Below are 18,260 nucleotides of genomic sequence, written 5' to 3' on the forward strand. Positions count from 1 at the left end.
CACACACACACACACACACACACACACACACACACACACACACACTTCTATCGCACACGACTGGGATTCAGAGCAGGTAGAAACACAATGGCTGTACAGGGCACTAACCTAGCTGCTGCAGGAACAGCTGCAGATGGTCCTGTGTCTGCACCAAGGCCCGGTAGCCCACTGAATCATCTTTCTTCAAGAATACCTGGATGTACAACTATAAACAGGACAGTAAGAAGCCGGATGATTCAAAGGGTTGGGAGTTGGCTGAGGTTCAGGCCACAGCATGACATGATGTCTAGACAATACAATGATCATCTGGCCACCAGCAAGAGAGTCAATGCAACAATGAGCTAAGGCTCTCTCTGGTCTGTCTATGAAGGGCAGCAAGTACTTGATGGGACTGCTATCCCTTCATGCCCAGTTGCACCCCACATGGTAAGTGGGAGGCCAGGCCAGGAGCATCCCAGAAGCTGAGGGACACGATTCAATATCCCCAAAGGACAGTGGGTGGGTACATGTGGGAAGTCAGTCTGGAGTCTGAACCCCAGAAACATGTCTTGCTAGCTCCATGATTTGAAATACTGTAGGTCATGGGCACATTTACAAACCAGGTCAGTAATAACCAATCCACAAGACTGCCAAGATGCCCTATGGATTAACACAAAAACAAAAAGGGCTTCGCACACTCAGACAGCTGGGCAAAACAACAGCAGCAGGGCTGGAGGGTCAGAGAGCTTACTGTTCCTGAAGAGGGCACCAACATGGCAGCTCACAACTATCTGTAACTCCAGGATCAGGGGATCAAATGTTCCATGTACGCATGTGGTGCACATAAACACATGCAAGCAAAACACTCATACACATAAAATAATAATCTAAGCCGTGTGGTGGTGGAGCACATCTTTTATCCCAGGACTCAGGAGGCAGAGGCAGGCGGATCTCTGTGAGTTTGAGGCCAGCCTGGTCTACTAGAGAGCTAGTTTTAGGACAGTTAGGGCTGTTACAAAAAAACAAATAAATAAATAAACAAACACATGGATGAATGTATGTATGTATGTATGTATGTATGTATGGATGGACGGATATATAAAATAATAACAAATAAATCTAAAGCAACAATAGCAGCGACAGTTTTGCTGTTATTTATAAACAGATAGTGGTTCTGGAGGAACTAGGAGTCTTGTTCTTAAAGCCTAATCCAGGGCCACAACTAGCCCCAAAGACATGAAGCCTACAGAACAGAGTAAGAAAGCCAAAGCTGTCTGTCGCTTACCCGCTCAGGACGAGTGCCCTTCTGCTCCAGGCTGAAAGAAATTGCAGTGTCTAGCAGCCGCCGACCTGTCTCCACTAAGTAGAGGTTAATGGTGTAGGTTTGGTTGAAGCAAGCCAGAGAGTCCTAGAGGTACACACAGCACAGGTCAAAAATCAAGTCCCCTACAGCATGTCCAAGGACAAATCCCCTAGAGAAGGACTAGGTCAGAAGGGAAACGTGCATAAGTGAGAAGAGTGCCAAATCCTATGGTGGAAACAAGGTTGCTGACTGAATAAACAAGATCACAACTATAGTGATCCCAGAAAGGAGCCAGAAGCCAGGTGTGGTAGCACACAGCTTTAATCACAACACTTGAGACAGAGGCAGGCTGATCTCTGAGTTTGAGGCTAACCTGATCTACAGAGTGAGTTCCAGGACAATAAAGGCTATATAGAGAAACACTATCTCAAAAGACAAAAAACAAGAAAATAAGAAAGCCATCTGTATACAACCACTATGTGAGCTTGTAAAGGGAGCCAGTGTGTACAACTACCATGTACATCTCGGCAGGCCCTAAGTGTGTACAATTGCCATGTACATTTTTGAAGGCAGCCGATGTGTACAGTGAGGCAGAGTGGTCCCAGATTGGCACTGTGGATGGGGAAAGAAGGGAAAAGCCCCAGGCATGAGGCCACAACCAAGACTGTGCCTATAGTTTGGACCTTCACTGCCACCAAGTGTAGCATAAAATGCCACCTGGCTTTCCCAGCTATGGAGATCCAGGGGAATGGTGAAGCCGAGGTTCAAAGAAGGAAATAAGGAGGACAGATCCCAGGAGTCTACCTCCTCATCTTGCCACGAGAAAGGACAAGATGTGCCACTTAACGGACAGTACTTGGACCACCTGAAGCTGGGAACTCAAAGGGACTTGTAAGCCTCAGTTGACCTGGGCTTCCTTGGGTAGCCTCCTGGGTCCCCCTGTCTGCCACCCCACCCAGTAACACACCCTGCCCGCCCAATGCCACATCCTACCTGTGCCCTAGATGCCTCAGAAAAGCTCGCTGTATTCCTGTCCCCAGCACTCCCAGGTTTCTGCTAGAGGAAGACGTGAAGACACTCAGCCGAAGGGTTACTTCCCAGACACTCTGTCTCCTCAGCAGTCAAAAGGCAAATCTTACCTCTCATGCCCCACCCCCACAGGCCTATGAACCCTAAGTCTGCAGGGAGAGGAGGGGAGTCACAATAGGATGCCATTCCTAGTGAGAAAGAGACTGTGGAATGAGTTCATCTTTCTGCAGCCTCCTACCCCTGTGCACAGGTGAACAGACTCTGACTCCTGACAGTGAGGGGCCCGGCAGAGAGAGCTGTCATGCACGTATGGTACTCACTTCAGTGCGACAGGTCATGACAGCGGCCACCGTCTTCTCTCCAGTGGTGGCGAAGCTCACCAGAGTGGCCTGTAAGGAACGTTAGGGATCAGTTTCCAGACAATGGGATGTAAGGCAAATGTGTCTGGATTCCCAGTTCTGCCTCCTCCCAGCTTTGTCCTGGAAGACCTTCTGGTCCCAGAAAGCACACTGCTGCGGTTACCTGGGGAAAGTTTTTGAGCAGTGTCACGGAACCGTTGTGGTAGTTCAGCAGAGCGTAGTGGCCTGGGGACAGTTGTAGGAAGAACTGGGCCCGAGAACGAGCCATTGGACTGGGCTGTGTGGGCAGCACTCGGGGCTGGAATCCACTTCCAAATTCCAAGTCAGGAGACTGGGTGGAGAGGGGAAGCAAGAAGAAAAGTGGGATGCTTACCCCTCCCAGACCATCATACCAGGACCTCTGTCACGCTTTGCCAGGGAGCAGTTCTAGACTAGGACAGATAGCTCCAGAAGCTCCTTCTCAGGTTCCCCAAAGGAGACAACGCCCTGTACGCTGACAACAGCTCAGCCAGAGGCCTACACCCTCCCTATGGCTGTCACAGCTCAGGAAAGCAGCAGTAACCTCACAGGGCAACCATGCCAGCTCCCGGCGCCACAGAGGGGACCCCTCAGACCAGGAGTGCAGCCTCTCACCGGCAGCGGGATCTGCTGCAGTTCCCACTCTGTCTCCAGGGCCAAAGTGTGGAGGGAATGTGAGCTGGGGTCAGGGCACACCAAGACGGCGTCGTCGACCACACCACAGGACCCAGTGAGACGCTGCAGCCATGGAGTCCAAACCCTGACCTGTGGAGAAGTTCATGACAGACTCATGAGGATCACAGGGGTCCTCTCAGCAGATCCACAGAACCACTGCTGGAATGCGCAGAGGATCCCAAGATCAAAATGCACAGCTGGCCAAAAGCATGGCTGGTTCGAGAGGCTCTTCCCATCCTCACCCACCTCCATCAACCTCCAAAGCTCAAGTTCTCAGCAGGAGTTTGTGTTTGGTCACTGGGAAAATGCACCCAATAACAGTAAATGCCTGATGGCCCAGAGGGGTGTCAGATGTGGCTTCCTATAATCATTTAATAATCACCTTTGGGGGCTGGAGAGATGGCTCAGTGGTAAAGAGCACTGGCTGCTCTTCCAGAGGTCGTGAGTTCGATTCCCAGCAACCACATAGTGGCTCACAACCATCTGTAATAAGATCTGGCACCCTCTTCTGGTGTGTGAGCATACATGGAGGCAGAATGTTGTATACACAATAAATAAATAAATCTTTAAAAAAAAAATAATAATCACCTTAAAAGAACTTAAAGGGACAGTGCCTAGATCAAAATAGCTTCCCAGTCAGCCCAAAAGAGCACCGTGTGTTAACAGAGTGCTTTAAACTCGTGCTGAGGACAAGCCAGCAACAGACGGGCATCAGGAACAGAACACAGGCAGCTTTTGCAGCTGCCCCGCTGAAGTCCTTGAACCCCCATGCAAAGAAGGCCTCTACCAACTCCTTTCCACCCACCAGGAGCCAGATGCCCTCTGTACCTGCTGAACAATCTCTCCATCCTCCACATTAAACTTGACAATGTTCACATGGCTGAAGGGAACGATGCCAAGGGCCCACACCACCCCGGAGCCGTAGGAATACACCATCTGGTAGTGGATGCTGTCACTAAGAAAGGAAAGAGAAGACAGGGCCACCGACTTAGGCTTTAAACTTGAGAGCTTCCCCAGGGCTTCCAAAACCATGCTGCCATTTCCTAGTGGATGTCGTCACGAGCTGAAAACCCCCAAAGAGAGATTGTGCGCCTCACAGAGCCTTTGCTTGTAGGTTCTTTGCTGCTGCCGTTCGCAGTGCTAAGGATTAAACTCAGGGCCTTGCGAATGCTAGGCAAGTGTTCCACACTCAGCCCCATCCCTAGCCTTGCTTTTGTCTTGAATTCGAATTTCTCATCAACATTTCAAACTGGTATCACATATATAAACCAGATGGTCAGCTTTTCCTAAATGACAGAAGTGGCATGCCTCCATGTATGTAGGGCACCACACCAGTTGTCTAAGGCTATGGAGGTAGGTCAGGCACACTGTAGTGCCCTGTAAGCCCCATCAGGTAGGCCAGACACACAAGATATTTTGTTCTTCTTCCTGTAGGACACTGACTTTTGAGGCTTGGGGGGAGGTCTGCCTTTTTTCTTGCCACCATGCTCAGCTAAGAATTTGGCTTTTTTTTTTTTTTTGGCAAGACAAAGAATCAAACGCAGGACCTTGTGCATGCCAGGTAGGCTCTACCACTGGTCTGGTCCATATCTCCAACTTAACTTTAACAATTTAACTTTTGATCCCTGCCCTAAACCTTTGAAAATAGCTGCAAGTGGCTGAAGCCAACCCTTGCCTGACCCTCTAGGCAACCTATTCCTTCCTTCCAATCCTCAGGACCTCTAGAAACACTTCGAGCCTCCCTCAGCTCCTCTCTATCATTCTGACTCTCACCGTGAAGAAAGATTCAGGATACTGTCAAGTGGCAGTTGAAAGGCCCAGAGCACTTTGTGTGTGAGCAGGAACAGCTCCCTTACACGGCAGCACTAGTACCCCAGTTTGTATTTTCTCCACCCTACCAAGTACATTCCAAGTATGTAGCCACAGCCTTTCCACTCAGACCCACATGGAGGAGAACACTATTCCCATGTGATGCCAACAGGAGGGCCCCTGGCCAAGCACCCTCAAGGAGATGGAGGATGCGTAGGAACTGGGACAAGATAGTCATCACTTCAGAGGAAACTACCTTACCTCTCTGGAAGATGTTCCACCCACTTCAGGTGCCCACTGGAGAGGTGATGGAGGGTGAGAATCGTCTTCTTCAGAACTGCAATGTACCTCACTGACTCCTCCAGGCCCACCAGCCCAAGTGCCTGGAAACTGAACACAGGGAAGAGTGAGGGCACATCTGGATGCCAATGCTGGTTCTGCCTGATCTTGCCTCTAACTACTTGAGAATCTGTCTTGCCTGAGAACCACTAAGGTGCACTGCCCTCAAGGCCACATGTCTCCCATGAGTTACCTCTTCCTTTCCCTAGGATTTCACAGAACTCAGACTAACCCTCTAGCAAGCCCCATCAGGAAATGCGGTCACTGTTGGGCTTATGACTACGTCCACAACTGGGCAAGAACTTGATGGCAGCTGCCTCATGTGGACAGTGTTCTCATTGCCTGGGATCCACCAAGTGCTAGGAACCAGGGGAACTGCTATCATAAGATGTGTGAGCTAAAGCCAACAAGCGATAGAAGAATCTCAGCAAAGGTGAGGCAGCAGTTCACGCTGTTATTCTACAACAGAGAGCTAAATTCCAAGCACGGTGATAGAGCTCTGCAGGAGTGTCAGAAGTTCAAGGCCAGGACTGTCAAGATGGCTTGGCAGGTAAAGACACTTGCTGAGCAAGGCTGACAACCAAAGTTCAATCCCCAGAACCTACTTAGAGGTAGAAAGAGAGAACTGACTCCACAAAGCTGGTCACTAATCCCTGCATGTACACTCTGCGGCATGCACACTCCTCCCCACAGATACACACACACACACTCATACATTCACATACACCAAAGTCAGCCTCATCTACATAGCTACTTTGAGGGCAGCCTGGGCTACATGACACCTGTCTCAAAGCAAACAAACGTAAGGAACATGGAAAGCTTTGTACTATCCTCTTTTACCTAGAACACAGCAATCAAAGCTCATATATTATGGTAACATATATTACCATATGATTGGGACAATGTTCAAGAACAAACACTGTGCCGGGCGGTGGTGGCACACGCCTTTAATCCCAGCACTCGGGAGGCAGAGGCAGGCGGATCTCTGTGAGTTCTAGGCCAGCCTGGTCTACAAGAGCAAGTGCCAGGACAGGCTCCAAAGCTACAAAGAAACCCTGTCTCGAAAAACTAAAAAAAAAAACCAAAAAAAAAACAAACAAACAAACACTGTATCTAGTAGAGAGCTGTTCATCTAATAGGTGCTCAGTTAACTAAATCCACCCAATTCACAGAAAATCTCATTTGTAAATAACATAGAACTCTCAGTAAATACACACACTATATTTGGTACTATAACAACCAAATCAAGAATAGGCAGCTAAGCCAGATGCAGTGGCACACGAATTCTAGCACTCTGGAGGTTAAGGAAGAAGAATCTCTTAGAGTTCAAGGCCAGCCTGGTCTATGTATTTCCAGAACAGCCAGAGCTATGTAGAGAGACCCTGTCTAAAAAAGGGGGTGGGTAGCTGGGAGACATCTGGGGCTAGAGAGAAGGCTCTGTGGTTAAGAGCCCTGGCTAGTCTTCCAGAGTACCAGAATTCAACTCTCAGCGCCCACATGGTGGCTGCAATCATCTGGTAATCCAGTGTCAGGGGATCTAGCATGTTCTTCTGGCCCCCCACAGGGACTGCACTCATGTGGTCCATAGATAAAGACATAAAAGCAGACAAAACACCCATACACATAAGAAAAATTTTTTTTAAAAGAACAGGCATCTGATGTGCCTGTTCTTGCACCTGTTCTTCAGTGGTCCTTGAAGAAAGGGGGAGGGCACAAAGGCCCAGAGTTGTTCATCCATCCAGATACCTTCACTCAGCCACAAGGATTTCCCTACCTGCCACTGTCCAGAGTTATCTCCCAGTTCAGGCCCCCGATGTTAGTCTCCCAAGAACGCATGATTCGCCCTCCATTGGATACAGTGATTGCATCTGGAAAAGACAAAGACCACTGTCATTTCCCACGCTTGTTCTGTGGCCTGGTAAGAGCTGTGGGCCATGATTCCACCTCCAGCTTATGGATGCAGACAGGTGGTAAGCAGGCACCTGCCCTTCACTGTAAGAAGCACCCCTTCTTCTTTCCCCATCAGGCCCTACGCAAAGCCAAGAATCAAGCAAAGGGAGATGGCGCTGACTCCAAACGAAGATGGGGGCCTCTGCTTACCTTGTCCATAGAGCAACATAGCATCCACAGCCCCTTCTGCTGTGCCCTTGTCAACATGGCGCCACACTGAAAGATATAAGAATCAGACGTTGCTGTGACTCACTGTGGCCCAACGAGACAGGAAGGGACTGAGATCTTCATTTACATAGCTTTATCCAACTTTAATTAAGAAGTAAGGAATATAATAAGTGCTATGACTATACCCACTCACTGGAGTGTGAGGGAGGAGGGGTTCAAGAGGTATTGCTTTTCCCATCTAGGCTCGCAGCCCCTCCAGTCCACCACCACCCCATGAAACATACAAAGGAACAAAAATAAGATTAACAAAACACCCAACATGGCAGCTCACAACTCTCTGTAACCCCAGTTTCACAGGACCCGACACCCTCACACTGACATACATACAGGTCAAACACCAATCACATGAAACAAAAATCTAAAAAATATACCCAAAAATTAATAAAATCTACCCAATTCATAAGTAAAGAGTTTACTCTTTTCACAATCTAAATATCTACAAACAATCCCAGCAACAGGGATATCTCAAGGGTAGTCATGCAAGCCTTTACTGCAAAACAGGATAGAATGCAGCTTTTGCAGTGTTATCTTGGTTAAGGACCTTCAGGATTGAGGAGATTACAAAGACCAGCAACACAGATCTACACACTGAAAGATGGTAAGACTGGAGAAGACAAAAAAGAAGACGAGCCGTAGGTTACACACTTCAGTCAGCTCCCCTCCCGGCTCCACAGCTCACTCACAGATCTCTCCAGTGCGAGAATTCAACGCTGCAATCACATTCTTCTCTGTGGCCACAACCAATTTCTTGGACCCAGGGGAATATTCCAAGGAGGCAAACTTGAGCTTCCCAATATACTGCTGTCTCCTGAGGAAAAGTGTGGGGGAACATCAGGGCAAAGTCATCACCAGGATGAGACAAATTGCTGGCTTCACACCAGCCCATCTCCCTCGCCACACTTAAGAAATGCGTGCAAACGAAGAGCTCTGACCATCCCCAAGATTTGTGTGTCGTGTGCCTCGTAAGCAAAGGGAGACAGGAGAGAATTACCACCAAATAGATGAGCGACCTGTTACTCAGGCAACATCCCTCCGAGTCCTCAGCCTTACTAACTTTTAGCTGCACCAAACAGACTTCTAGTTACGTATGCTGCAATAAGGAAGGAAATACTGCTGCCTGGGCCACATTGAGCAAACATGGCATTCAGACTGCATCTCTACTTAGACCCCCTTTGTTTCAAAGGCACTAAACTGATAGTAACGTTTAGACTCAGTCTTTTTTTTTTTTTTTTTTTGGGTTTTTCGAGACAGGGTTTTTCTGTGGCTTTGGAGCCTGTCCTGGAACTAGCTCTGTAGACCAGGCTGGTCTCGAACTCACAGAGATCCGCCTGCCTCTGCCTCCCGAGTGCTGGGATTAAAGGCATGCGCCACCATCACCCGGCTCAGACTCAGTCATTTCTATGTGTATTTTCACGTGAGTCTCTTCTGTTTGTAGCCACGAGACAACCCTACCAAGTCTGCAAGGCAAATGTAATTGCCTACATTTTACAAATGAGGAAACCAAAGTCCAGAAAGTCCAGGGTTCCAAAATGAAGACCTTTTAAAAATACTATTTCTCAGCTGTATGTCAGTTTCCCCAAGCACACGCAACAGTTAAGCAGCCAAATAGTCGTTTAAACTGAAACAAGCAGGGCCTGAAGGGAGAGGTGAGTGAAAGAATATCAGATGGCTGATAGGTTTGGAGAGGACACTGTGTCCAGAGTGTCCCTCGGGGAGGAGGGGGAGAGAGAACGTTAGAACTTTGGAAGCTGTAAGACAGGAGGGCTAAGAAACAACAGGACGGTGAAACTTCACTGGGGGCTGGTGACCTCTGACACCCAGGAGATCACAAACCTGACAGCCACAGAATCGGATACAGCGGGAAAGGAGGGAATCAGTGACCTCTGACCAAAACCTTAAAGCATGCCTGAACGGCGGGGCTGGTTCCATTGCGGCGCAATCTGCAGAGTCATATACGGGGCGGCTCAGAAAGGTTCCCTGGCTGCTTAATTTAATGAGCCCAGGTCTTCGCCTCCAAATTCCTCGCATCTGAAGAAGGGACGCTCACAGTTTCACTCTGCACAGGGTGCAGCATTCATTCATTCACCTCTCCCTTAAAGGCCCTGGTGTTAAGTTAGGAACTCGGTCCTGCTTCATGGCAATCCCCTCCTGCTAACCAGAGGGAGACAGATGCTGGCAAAGCTGACAGCTACTTCCTGGAGAAGCGTCACCCATACGCACCAGTCAAACTTGCCCACTTGGTCTTCGTAGACCGCGGCCGCAGGGAGAAGCAGCGTAACCCAAAGCCAGAAGCCGGACGCCACAGGAGCCACCATGATTGAAGTCCAAGCACCGCCAGCCGCTATCCCGGCATGCACTGGGCCTCAAGCCCCTCCCAGCGCCGAACCATAGAGAGGAAGCGGCGAGGGCGCTCAGGTCTCGGGAGCCGCCGGGATTGGAAGGAAAGGAGGGACAGGAGAGATCTGGGACCTGGGCCGAGAAGTGACCTTCCAGGCACAGAACAGAGTGCAAACGGGGAGAGACAGCCCGCCTCGGTTCGGGTCAGGCCCACGCGAGGGGCAGCCCCGAGCGCCGTCCCAGAAGCCCCCGCGCCGCCCCGATCCTGACGGGCCGACCGGTCTTCCGCCGCACGTGTCTTCAGAGCGATGCCTAAATCTAAGCGAGACAAGAAAGGTGGGCTCCGGGGACCTCAGCTCTGGGGGCAACGGGGACACGGGTGAGACGCCGAGGCCTCTCCAAGGAGATCCGCCGGCCGGGGTGGCGGGTTGGCATAGAAAGGTCACCGGGAGATCTGGAGTCTGGGCCGGACCGACAGGCAGCTCCCGAGACAGCGTCTTGTGTCCCAGGCTTACCTCGAGCTCGCCAGCGACGAGAGTCTTAAACTGTTGACCCTACCTCCCCATTCTTGGAGTTACAGGCATGCACCACTAAGCCTAGTTTTTGCTGAGCTACCAGCTGAGCACTGAGCTACATCCCCTGCCGCGCGCGTGTGTGTTTGAAACAGGATCTTGCAATGTAGCTCCGACTCGCTGTGTAGACTAGGCTGGTCTCAAATTCAAGGGCTTCCCCCTACCTCATCCTCTCCAGAATGTAGGAATTTTACAGTCATGCATCGGCGTATCTGTTGGCTGCTAGTGCGGTGTTTTGTTTTGTTTTGTTTTTTGCCTTTTTTTTTTTGTTTTAGATTTTTCAAGACAGGGTTTCTCTGTAGCTTTGGTGCCTGGCCTGGAACTAGCTCTTGTAGACCAGGCTGGCCTCAAACTCACAGAGATCCGCCTGCCTCTGCCTCCCGAATGCTGGGATTAAAGGCGTGCGCCACCACCGCCCGGCTTTTTTCTTAGTTTTTTAGTGCCGGGTCCTTGAACTCTCCATCTTCAGCCTTCGCCCTAGATTCCAAACTGGGCCACCACATAGTGAACTGGCACTAGTGAACTGTGGGTGTTAGGAGACTAGATAGTTGAACAAAAAGGGTCTGGCGCCATCAAACTCACCGCTTTAGTTTAGCTGTGTGTGTACGTGTGTATCCTATGTCCCAGTCAAGTTAAGTATGGTTTGGCTGGTGGTAAAAGTGGAGTATGCAGAAAGTGGAAACGGTACTGTTTTGTATGATGTGGTCAGGGAAGCTCTCAGTGGCAAGATGACAAATAAAATCCCCAGGAGAGGAAAGTAAGCTGACTGTACAGTTGTCTGAGAGCAGGTGGTTCTCCATAGCAGACCCCAAAGAGAAAGGGCTCTGGAGTTAACATACTGGGGGACAAGAGGCCAATGCGGCTGCAGTCAAGTGGACAAACTAGGGTTGAGGGGAAAGGATCTGGCCTTGGATGTGGCTGTACTCTAAAAGGACCACTTTGCCTCCCTCGATAGCCTGGAGAATATGAGGACAGAGATGAAGCAGCAAGGGCGGACACCACCAGGGGAATGCCAAACTGAACCGAAATCCTAGCAGCGAAGAGTCTGAGAATGGCTGGCTCAATATGCTTGCCGTTGAGTGTGTACATTGTAGGGACTGTGAGTGGCAGGCAGGGTAGATAAAAGACATTTCACATGCTGGGGACAAAGCTAGGGCTTTGTAACTAAAGTTCTGGTGAGCTCTTATGAAGTCATTTGGTTTTGTGGAGGGAACCCTGGTCAGATGTAGCAAATGCCAGAAACTTTTCTGGAAGTGGAACAGATAGGGCCTTGGTTACTTTTCAGTAGCAGTTCTTGTGCGCCCCACCCCACCCCCAGCATTGTTGTATTCTCAGGTCCAGGCACAAAATTGAAATGTGGGTATGTAGTAGACTAGAAAAGATGTGGTCCCAAAAAGATGAGTCGGTACATGCAAGTAATCCCAGCACTTAGGAAGCAGAAGCAAGGAAATGTATCTTGAGTTCAAGGCCAGCCCAAGCAGCCTTGTAGCAAGGTCCTGCCTTTAAAAAATAAAAAAAGGGAAGAATTGTTTCTATTATTCCATAGCCGAGCCTAGCCATTGATAGCCTGTGCACCATGCCTTGTAGCAGGAAAGGGTCCTGCCTCAGCATGTTAGGGCTGCCACTGAGAGCACTCTGTCAGCAGCAATGAGTCAGGAAATCCAGCAGTCAGCCCAAGGGACTAAGGGCTCCTGGTTTGTGCTAGGAGCTCTACTTAGGGGTCTCTGGGTCCAGAAGTATTAGATAGTATTAGATAAGCAAGCACTCTCCCAGCCTTGAATGTCAGAAATGCCAGGAGCCATTGCTGCCTCCCTCACACTGGCTTAGTTCAGCCACACCTCCAAAGAACAAAGCTAATCTCTGAAGCATCCAGATTCAACACTCAACACCATCCTTTTCTTGGTTTTAGTTTCCTTAACAAAAACTGCCAAGAAAGGCTTGGAACTGAAGCAGAACCTGATAGAAGAGGTAAGTGTTTGCTCCTTTACTTTTCTAGTATGTATTTCCGGGGCTGGAGAGATGGCTCAGCGGTTAAGAGCATTGCCTGCTCTTCCAAAGGTTCTGAGTTCAATTCCCAGCAACCACATGGTGGCTCACAACCATCTGTAATGGGGTCTGGTGCCCTCTTCTGGCCTTCAGGCATACATGCAGACAGAATATTGTAACATAATAAATAAATATTTAAAAAAAACTAAAATCTAGTATGTATTTCCTCGGTAGGCGTGGAGGAGGACTGTTAGCAGTGTGTTAAAATCAGAAGCCACAGTTTTCCATCCTGCTCCCAGGTTCGCAGCCCTAGTTGAGCTCTGTGTACCTCCCACATCAGCAAATGCATCTTCTACACAATCCTCCACTCCATCCCCTAAGCTTCCCTGTGACCCAGGGCTGGGTGGTGCTATTGCTGTTTTGCACTCTGGGTAATGGAAACTTATTATTGAGTTTGTAATGCTGCCCCGTATCAGAAGCCTGGAAATCACCAGGTGTGGTGACTGTGGCCATTCCTCTGCAGCTGACCTGCTAGCCCTCTACTGAGGGCCAGGGAAGCCCAGCCTCCGGGAAGTAGAGCTTCACCGCAGAGAGGCTATAGCAAGCAGCCTGGCAAGACAGTGCAGATGACGTGTCTCTCCAGGTTTATCAAAACGATGAGGCTCCTGTGGTTTTCACTTAGGCAGGGGCCTTCCCACAGTGGGTAGATGTTTCTAGATTAACTGTAAGTAGGCAAAGGAAAACACTGGTCATGGAAGACCATAAGGTATGGGTTCCTGCTCACCTGCTGGAGTGGGTGACCTTGGTGTCACTCCTGTCAATGGTAAGTGACCAGATTAAAGGCCTGTAGGTGATTCTCCAGCATGAGGCCAGAGTTGCTCGACCCATGCTGCCCCTTCACCTCCAGAGCCTCATGAATTGTCCCATAGCTTCGGAAATGTGTGGATACATACAAGTACATCTTCATCTTCTCTGTGGCCAACATGAGGAACAACAAGCTGAAGGACATCCGGAATGCCTGGAAGCACAGCCGGTGAGCAGGCAGTGGGAAGAGGAAGGAGCACCAGGCAGGAGGGATGGACTGTGCCATCAGAGCCCAGCAGCAGGACTGACCCTTAGGGTCTGCAACTCACTTGCTGAAGGGGACCATTTTTGTTAGAGGTGGGCTTTCCCTGAGCTGCTGGGCAATAGGGCTTGATGTTTACTTGAGATGTTTGAGATTGGTTCCTTCAGAAAAGTGGCCCCTGGGGTCTGACTTCCTGGTAGGCTAGAATGTCATTATGTGTATCCACAGACTGACCCCGAAGCAGGCTGCAGCAGCTGATGGGTTGCAGTACTTGGGTGGGTGTTTCTGGAGTCAGTCTCCCCACAGCCACAAGATGGGTGGTCTGTGATGTTGGCAGTGAGCTGACTCAAACTGTTAGCAAGGTCAGGTTCTCTGGATAAGAACGTGGAAACGGGAATTGTGAGGACACGTGGGCGGGTTACACGGAAAACAAAGCCTCTAGCCTGTTGTGATCTGGGCTCCCAGGACTCCTGGCACTAGCTCACAGCCCCGTTTCTTTATAGGATGTTCTTTGGCAAAAACAAGGTGATGATGGTGGCCTTGGGGCGAAGCCCATCTGACGAATACAAAGACAACCTACATCAGGTAGGTACTGGCCCTTGCTAAGTGAGCTAAGTGAAGCTCGAGCTCTGCTGCCTCCTCTCCTGTTCTTCCCTGTGCTGGGTGACTTCGGTGGGTCCAGAAGAGGCAAGCTCTGCTTAAATCTGTCTTCTCCTTAATCTGCAGACTCATGGGGTAGTTCCTATTGTGCCCTCCTGCCCTGTGTACTAGGGGTTGTACCAATCAGAAAAGGTTTCTGATGATAACCGGGCGTCCCCAGTGCCTGGGGCCCTTAGTGAAGGAGCAGTGGTGCTCACTGTCATTTTTCAGGTCAGCAAGAAGTTGAGAGGTGAAGTTGGGCTCCTTTTTACCAACCGCACAAAGGAGGAGGTGAACGGGTGAGTGTCTCTGAGGGGTGGGGGGAGAAGCTGAGGGTCGGGAAAGCTGAAAGGGTGGTTCCATGGTGACATCCAACTGGGGCTGGGCCCTGGAAGCCTCTTACTAGAACCAGATTCTGTGACCAGGGTCCTCCCATTCTCTCCGGTGTAGTCCTCCCCATTGGGTGCTGGAACAACCAAGATGGACAAGGACAGGAGGCCCTGCATTATGTGCATTCAGTGGAGGGTCAGACTTGTGAATGGAGGCACAGCTGGGAACTTTCCCATCACTCTTCTCTGCCTTAGGTGGTTCACAAAGTATACTGAAATGGATTTTGCTCGAGCTGGGAACAAAGCAACTTTAACCGTGAGCCTGGATCCAGGGCCCCTGAAGCAGTTCCCTCATTCCATGGAGCCGCAGCTGAGGCAGCTGGGCCTGCCCACTGCCCTCAAGAAAGGTAGGTGGCTGGAGAGATGGCTCAGGGTTAGGAGTAGTGGCTGCTTTTACATAGGACATGGGTTTGATTCCCAGCACCCTCTTCTGGCCTGCACAGGCAGCAGGTATTCACATGGTGCCACTATCATACATGTAGGCAAAACACCCCTACACATAAAAAAATTTTTAGAAAAAGAAGAAAGGAAGGAGCCAGGCAGTGATGAGGTAAGCCTTTAATCCCAGCACTGAGGAGGCAGAGGCAAGTGGATCACTGAGTTTAAGGACAACCTGGTCTACAGAGTGAGTTCCAGGACAGCCCAGGGCTACAGAGAGAAACCCTGTCTGGAAAGAAGAAAGGAAGATTGTAAGAAAGTCTAGAACGAAAAGCCACTCAAAACCACCTTCCCCCAGGCTCTCCCCTCTGACCAGCCACTTCTCCAGTTTCTCCTGAGAAGGCAGGGCTGTGCACTCATCTCTTGCAGGACATGGAAGAGGCAGCCACTGTCCCTGTGGGTGCTAAGCTACAGGGAAGAGAGTCTGAGGCCAAATGCTTCTGGCACCGAGCGCTAGCAGCAGGGGCCTTGGGAGCTCTGCTGGGAGTAACTTGCTGTCCCCCAACAGGTGTGGTGACCCTGCTGTCTGACTATGAGGTGTGCAAGGAGGGCGATGTGCTGACTCCAGAGCAGGCCCGGGTCTTGGTGAGTCTGGGTCTGCAGCCTGGGGGAAGAGCCGTTGTCATTATTAACCTTCTGCTGGGAGGTGGTTCACAGATGCTACTCCTCACTCTGCTTTCTCCTCCTGTTACAGAAGCTTTTTGGGTATGAGATGGCTGAATTCAAGGTGACCATCAAATACATGTGGGATGCTGAGTCGGGGAGATTCCAGCAGATGGACAGTGAGCTGCCTGAAAGTGCGTCTGCTTCTGAGGGAGAGTCAGAGGAAGAGGATGACAGCTGACTTTAGGGCGTGGGATGGAGGACTTCCAGCAAGTTCTTTATCTCCATTGTCACCAGGACTGCTGTCACCCCTCTGATGGGAGCGGCTCTTTATTTTGACGTGGATGTGGACAAGAGAGGAAGCTGGGGTGGGACTTTGTTTCTACAAAGAATAAAATCTTGTCCCTGGGGTTTTTCCTGTAGATGTCAAGAGACTTTTCCTAGTGAAAAAGCATTCAGCTTTGTGCTTCTGTTTGAGCCTGCGCAGCCTGGCCCCTCGACACCACAGCCCTGCAGGTAGCTGCCAGCAGCATCCAGGCTCGGGTGTGCTCTCTAGCCCTTTGTCTGAAATGCATTGGCTGAGGAGAGTTTTGAGCCCGGGCAACTTCATCACACGAGAGGGGAGGTAGAGACAGGTAGATTAGGAATTCAAAGTCCACCTGACCTACCAAAGACCTTGTCTTACAAACTAAAACAAATAGATTTGTAGATGAATTGGAGTTGAGGGCATTGGTCACTTGTTAACTTGTATTGTGTGTCATAGATCCTTCAAATTTGGGGAGAAAAAGGAAAGGGCTGGTACTGGTACCTCCTACCTGTCTTCCGCCTAAGTGTTTACCAAAGGTTAGTAACAATTCAGCAGTTTCTTCTGGTTTTCTAACAAGGATATGAAAATATATATTCACACAAAACCTTATATATATGTGTGTTTCTCTGTTCTTTAAAATAATACATGTACATATATTTGTGCATACATGTGCATGTACATGTATATGTGCACTTATATGTACGAACCTATATACTTAGATGACATGTACACACATGCATACACATGCACACATGTATTAGAATCTTCTGTATCTCAGATTGTCTTCAGTCATATAGTTGAGGATGACCTTGAACTTCTTGTTCGTTTGCCTACTAAGTGCTGGGATGACAGGTGTTGGCAATCTCACCAGGATTTTGTGACCATGGAGCACTCTAACAACTGAGCCATATATCCACCATCAAGGAGACTTTAGAGTTGTTCACGTGGAAGTGGCAGAATACAGAAACAATCTGATGTCCCTCTGGGTAGAGTGGGCAAAGGACTAAGCTGTGAAATCACTGTAGCAGTTGAGTCTCAGCAGGTGGAAGAAGCCTCGGGACCACACGCGTGATTCTGCGTGTGACACTGCTGCAGAGACAACTCCACGGGGACCGGGAACAAGGACAGAAAGGCGGCTCGGCAGTTAAAACACTGGGGGCTCTTCCAGAGGACCAGCTGTGATTTCCAGCACCCATATGGCCGCTCACAACCTTCTGTATCTGTAGTTCCAGAGGGTCCAGTGCCCTCTCTGGCTCCTCCGCTAATGCAGTCCCCAGACCTTAGCAGAACTGTCTCCATGATGGAAATACAATTCAGCTTATAAAACTCAGCATGGAGACAGCATCACCTTCCAAAATGAAGCAAAGACCTAATCCCTCAGATCCACAGTTCTGGGGATGTCCCTCACTGTACCCACCTTGATTTTTGTCTTCTGCAGTACTGTTTCTGGCAAACACTGAAGTATGTTAACCTCAAATATGGTTTTTGTGCTTAAAAGCTCACTCTGAGAAAGGCTCAGGGCTACACTGGGATCCTAAATGTCTAGTGTAGTCTCTGGGCGGCTAATAGAGACTTTCTGTTAGCTTAAGCCCTTGTGTGAGCCGCCTTCTCTGGTGGGTACCCCACAACACTCCAGCACCAGAACACATACCATTGACTTCCAGGGTCCTGGGAGGGAGGATATGTAGAACTGTGTTGGGTGATGAGATTGTGTTTTGATTTGGGTGGCTCAAGGCTATGCCACTGTCAAAACTAAGAGCTGTACACTAAAAAGAGGGTCTTCGCTAAGTGTGATGACACATTTTTTGAGAAGATTGCTTTCATGTTGGAGGCTAGCCTGGACTATATAGTGAGTTCCAGTCCAGCCTGGCTTACAGTGTGAGACCATATTTCCAAAACAGAGAAGGAAAATCCTGTGTTCACACAAACACAAATCCCTCATGGACCCCCAGGACAGCATTCACCCCTCTGGGGAGGAGCAGCTCTTTATTTTGCTGTGCATTAAGACAATGGAGGAAGCTGGGGCGGGACATTGCCTCTATAAAGAATTAAATTTTGTCCACAGGGTTTTCCCTGTACAGCAAGAGATTTTGCCTAGAAAAGGCCTTAAGCTTTGTGCTTCTGCTTGGAGCCTGCATGGCCCAGCTCCTTCAACATCCCAGCATTAACAGCAAAGCTGCCAGCATCTCCCGGAGTTGGGTGTCCTCTCTGGCCCTTTGTCTGGAATGGATTGG

The 18,260-nt window shown here is 49.6% G+C and overlaps 2 protein-coding genes across 4 annotated transcripts in view; one reads left to right on the plus strand and one right to left on the minus strand.

The window, feature by feature from the left end:
• Emc1 (ER membrane protein complex subunit 1) overlaps positions 1-10,022 on the minus strand; it is a 22,782-nt gene extending 12,760 nt beyond the window's left edge. For 2 of the 3 annotated variants that reach the window (XM_005352942.3, XM_005352941.3), the window contains exons 1-12: positions 9,910-10,022; positions 8,373-8,497; positions 7,612-7,677; positions 7,286-7,379; positions 5,434-5,562; positions 4,192-4,318; positions 3,304-3,453; positions 2,834-3,001; positions 2,632-2,700; positions 2,276-2,338; positions 1,265-1,387; positions 109-205 (exon numbers count right to left, since the gene is read on the minus strand). In XM_005352942.3, coding sequence (XP_005352999.1) covers positions 109-205; positions 1,265-1,387; positions 2,276-2,338; positions 2,632-2,700; positions 2,834-3,001; positions 3,304-3,453; positions 4,192-4,318; positions 5,434-5,562; positions 7,286-7,379; positions 7,612-7,677; positions 8,373-8,497; positions 9,910-10,004 — 1,306 coding nt within the window. In that variant the 5' untranslated portion in view covers positions 10,005-10,022. The remainder of the gene's footprint in view (positions 1-108; positions 206-1,264; positions 1,388-2,275; positions 2,339-2,631; positions 2,701-2,833; positions 3,002-3,303; positions 3,454-4,191; positions 4,319-5,433; positions 5,563-7,285; positions 7,380-7,611; positions 7,678-8,372; positions 8,498-9,909) is intronic. The other variant, XM_013348449.2, reaches the window with a different exon arrangement.
• A 186-nt stretch (positions 10,023-10,208) lies between these two features.
• On the plus strand, positions 10,209-16,141 carry Mrto4 (MRT4 homolog, ribosome maturation factor). The gene is made up of 8 exons (XM_005352944.3): positions 10,209-10,362; positions 12,508-12,566; positions 13,514-13,617; positions 14,154-14,235; positions 14,521-14,588; positions 14,874-15,025; positions 15,625-15,701; positions 15,811-16,141. The coding sequence occupies exons 1-8, from the start codon at positions 10,335-10,337 to the stop codon at positions 15,958-15,960; spliced, it is 720 nt and encodes a 239-aa protein (XP_005353001.1). The 5' UTR covers positions 10,209-10,334; the 3' UTR covers positions 15,961-16,141.
• The last annotated feature ends 2,119 nt before the right edge of the window (positions 16,142-18,260 follow it).

This window comes from Microtus ochrogaster, chromosome 10 (genome assembly GCF_000317375.1).
Source record: "Microtus ochrogaster isolate Prairie Vole_2 chromosome 10, MicOch1.0, whole genome shotgun sequence".
NCBI lineage: Eukaryota > Metazoa > Chordata > Mammalia > Rodentia > Cricetidae > Microtus > Microtus ochrogaster.

Bases quoted from the DNA above. Each gene is read 5' to 3' on its own strand.
- Mrto4 (XM_005352944.3), top strand. From the start codon at position 10,335: ATGCCTAAATCTAAGCGAGACAAGAAAG. The intron at 14,589-14,873 runs GTGAGTGTCTCT...TCTCTGCCTTAG, and splicing joins ACAAAGGAGGAGGTGAACGG to GTGGTTCACAAAGTATACTG. The intron at 15,026-15,624 runs GTAGGTGGCTGG...GTCCCCCAACAG, and splicing joins GCCCACTGCCCTCAAGAAAG to GTGTGGTGACCCTGCTGTCT.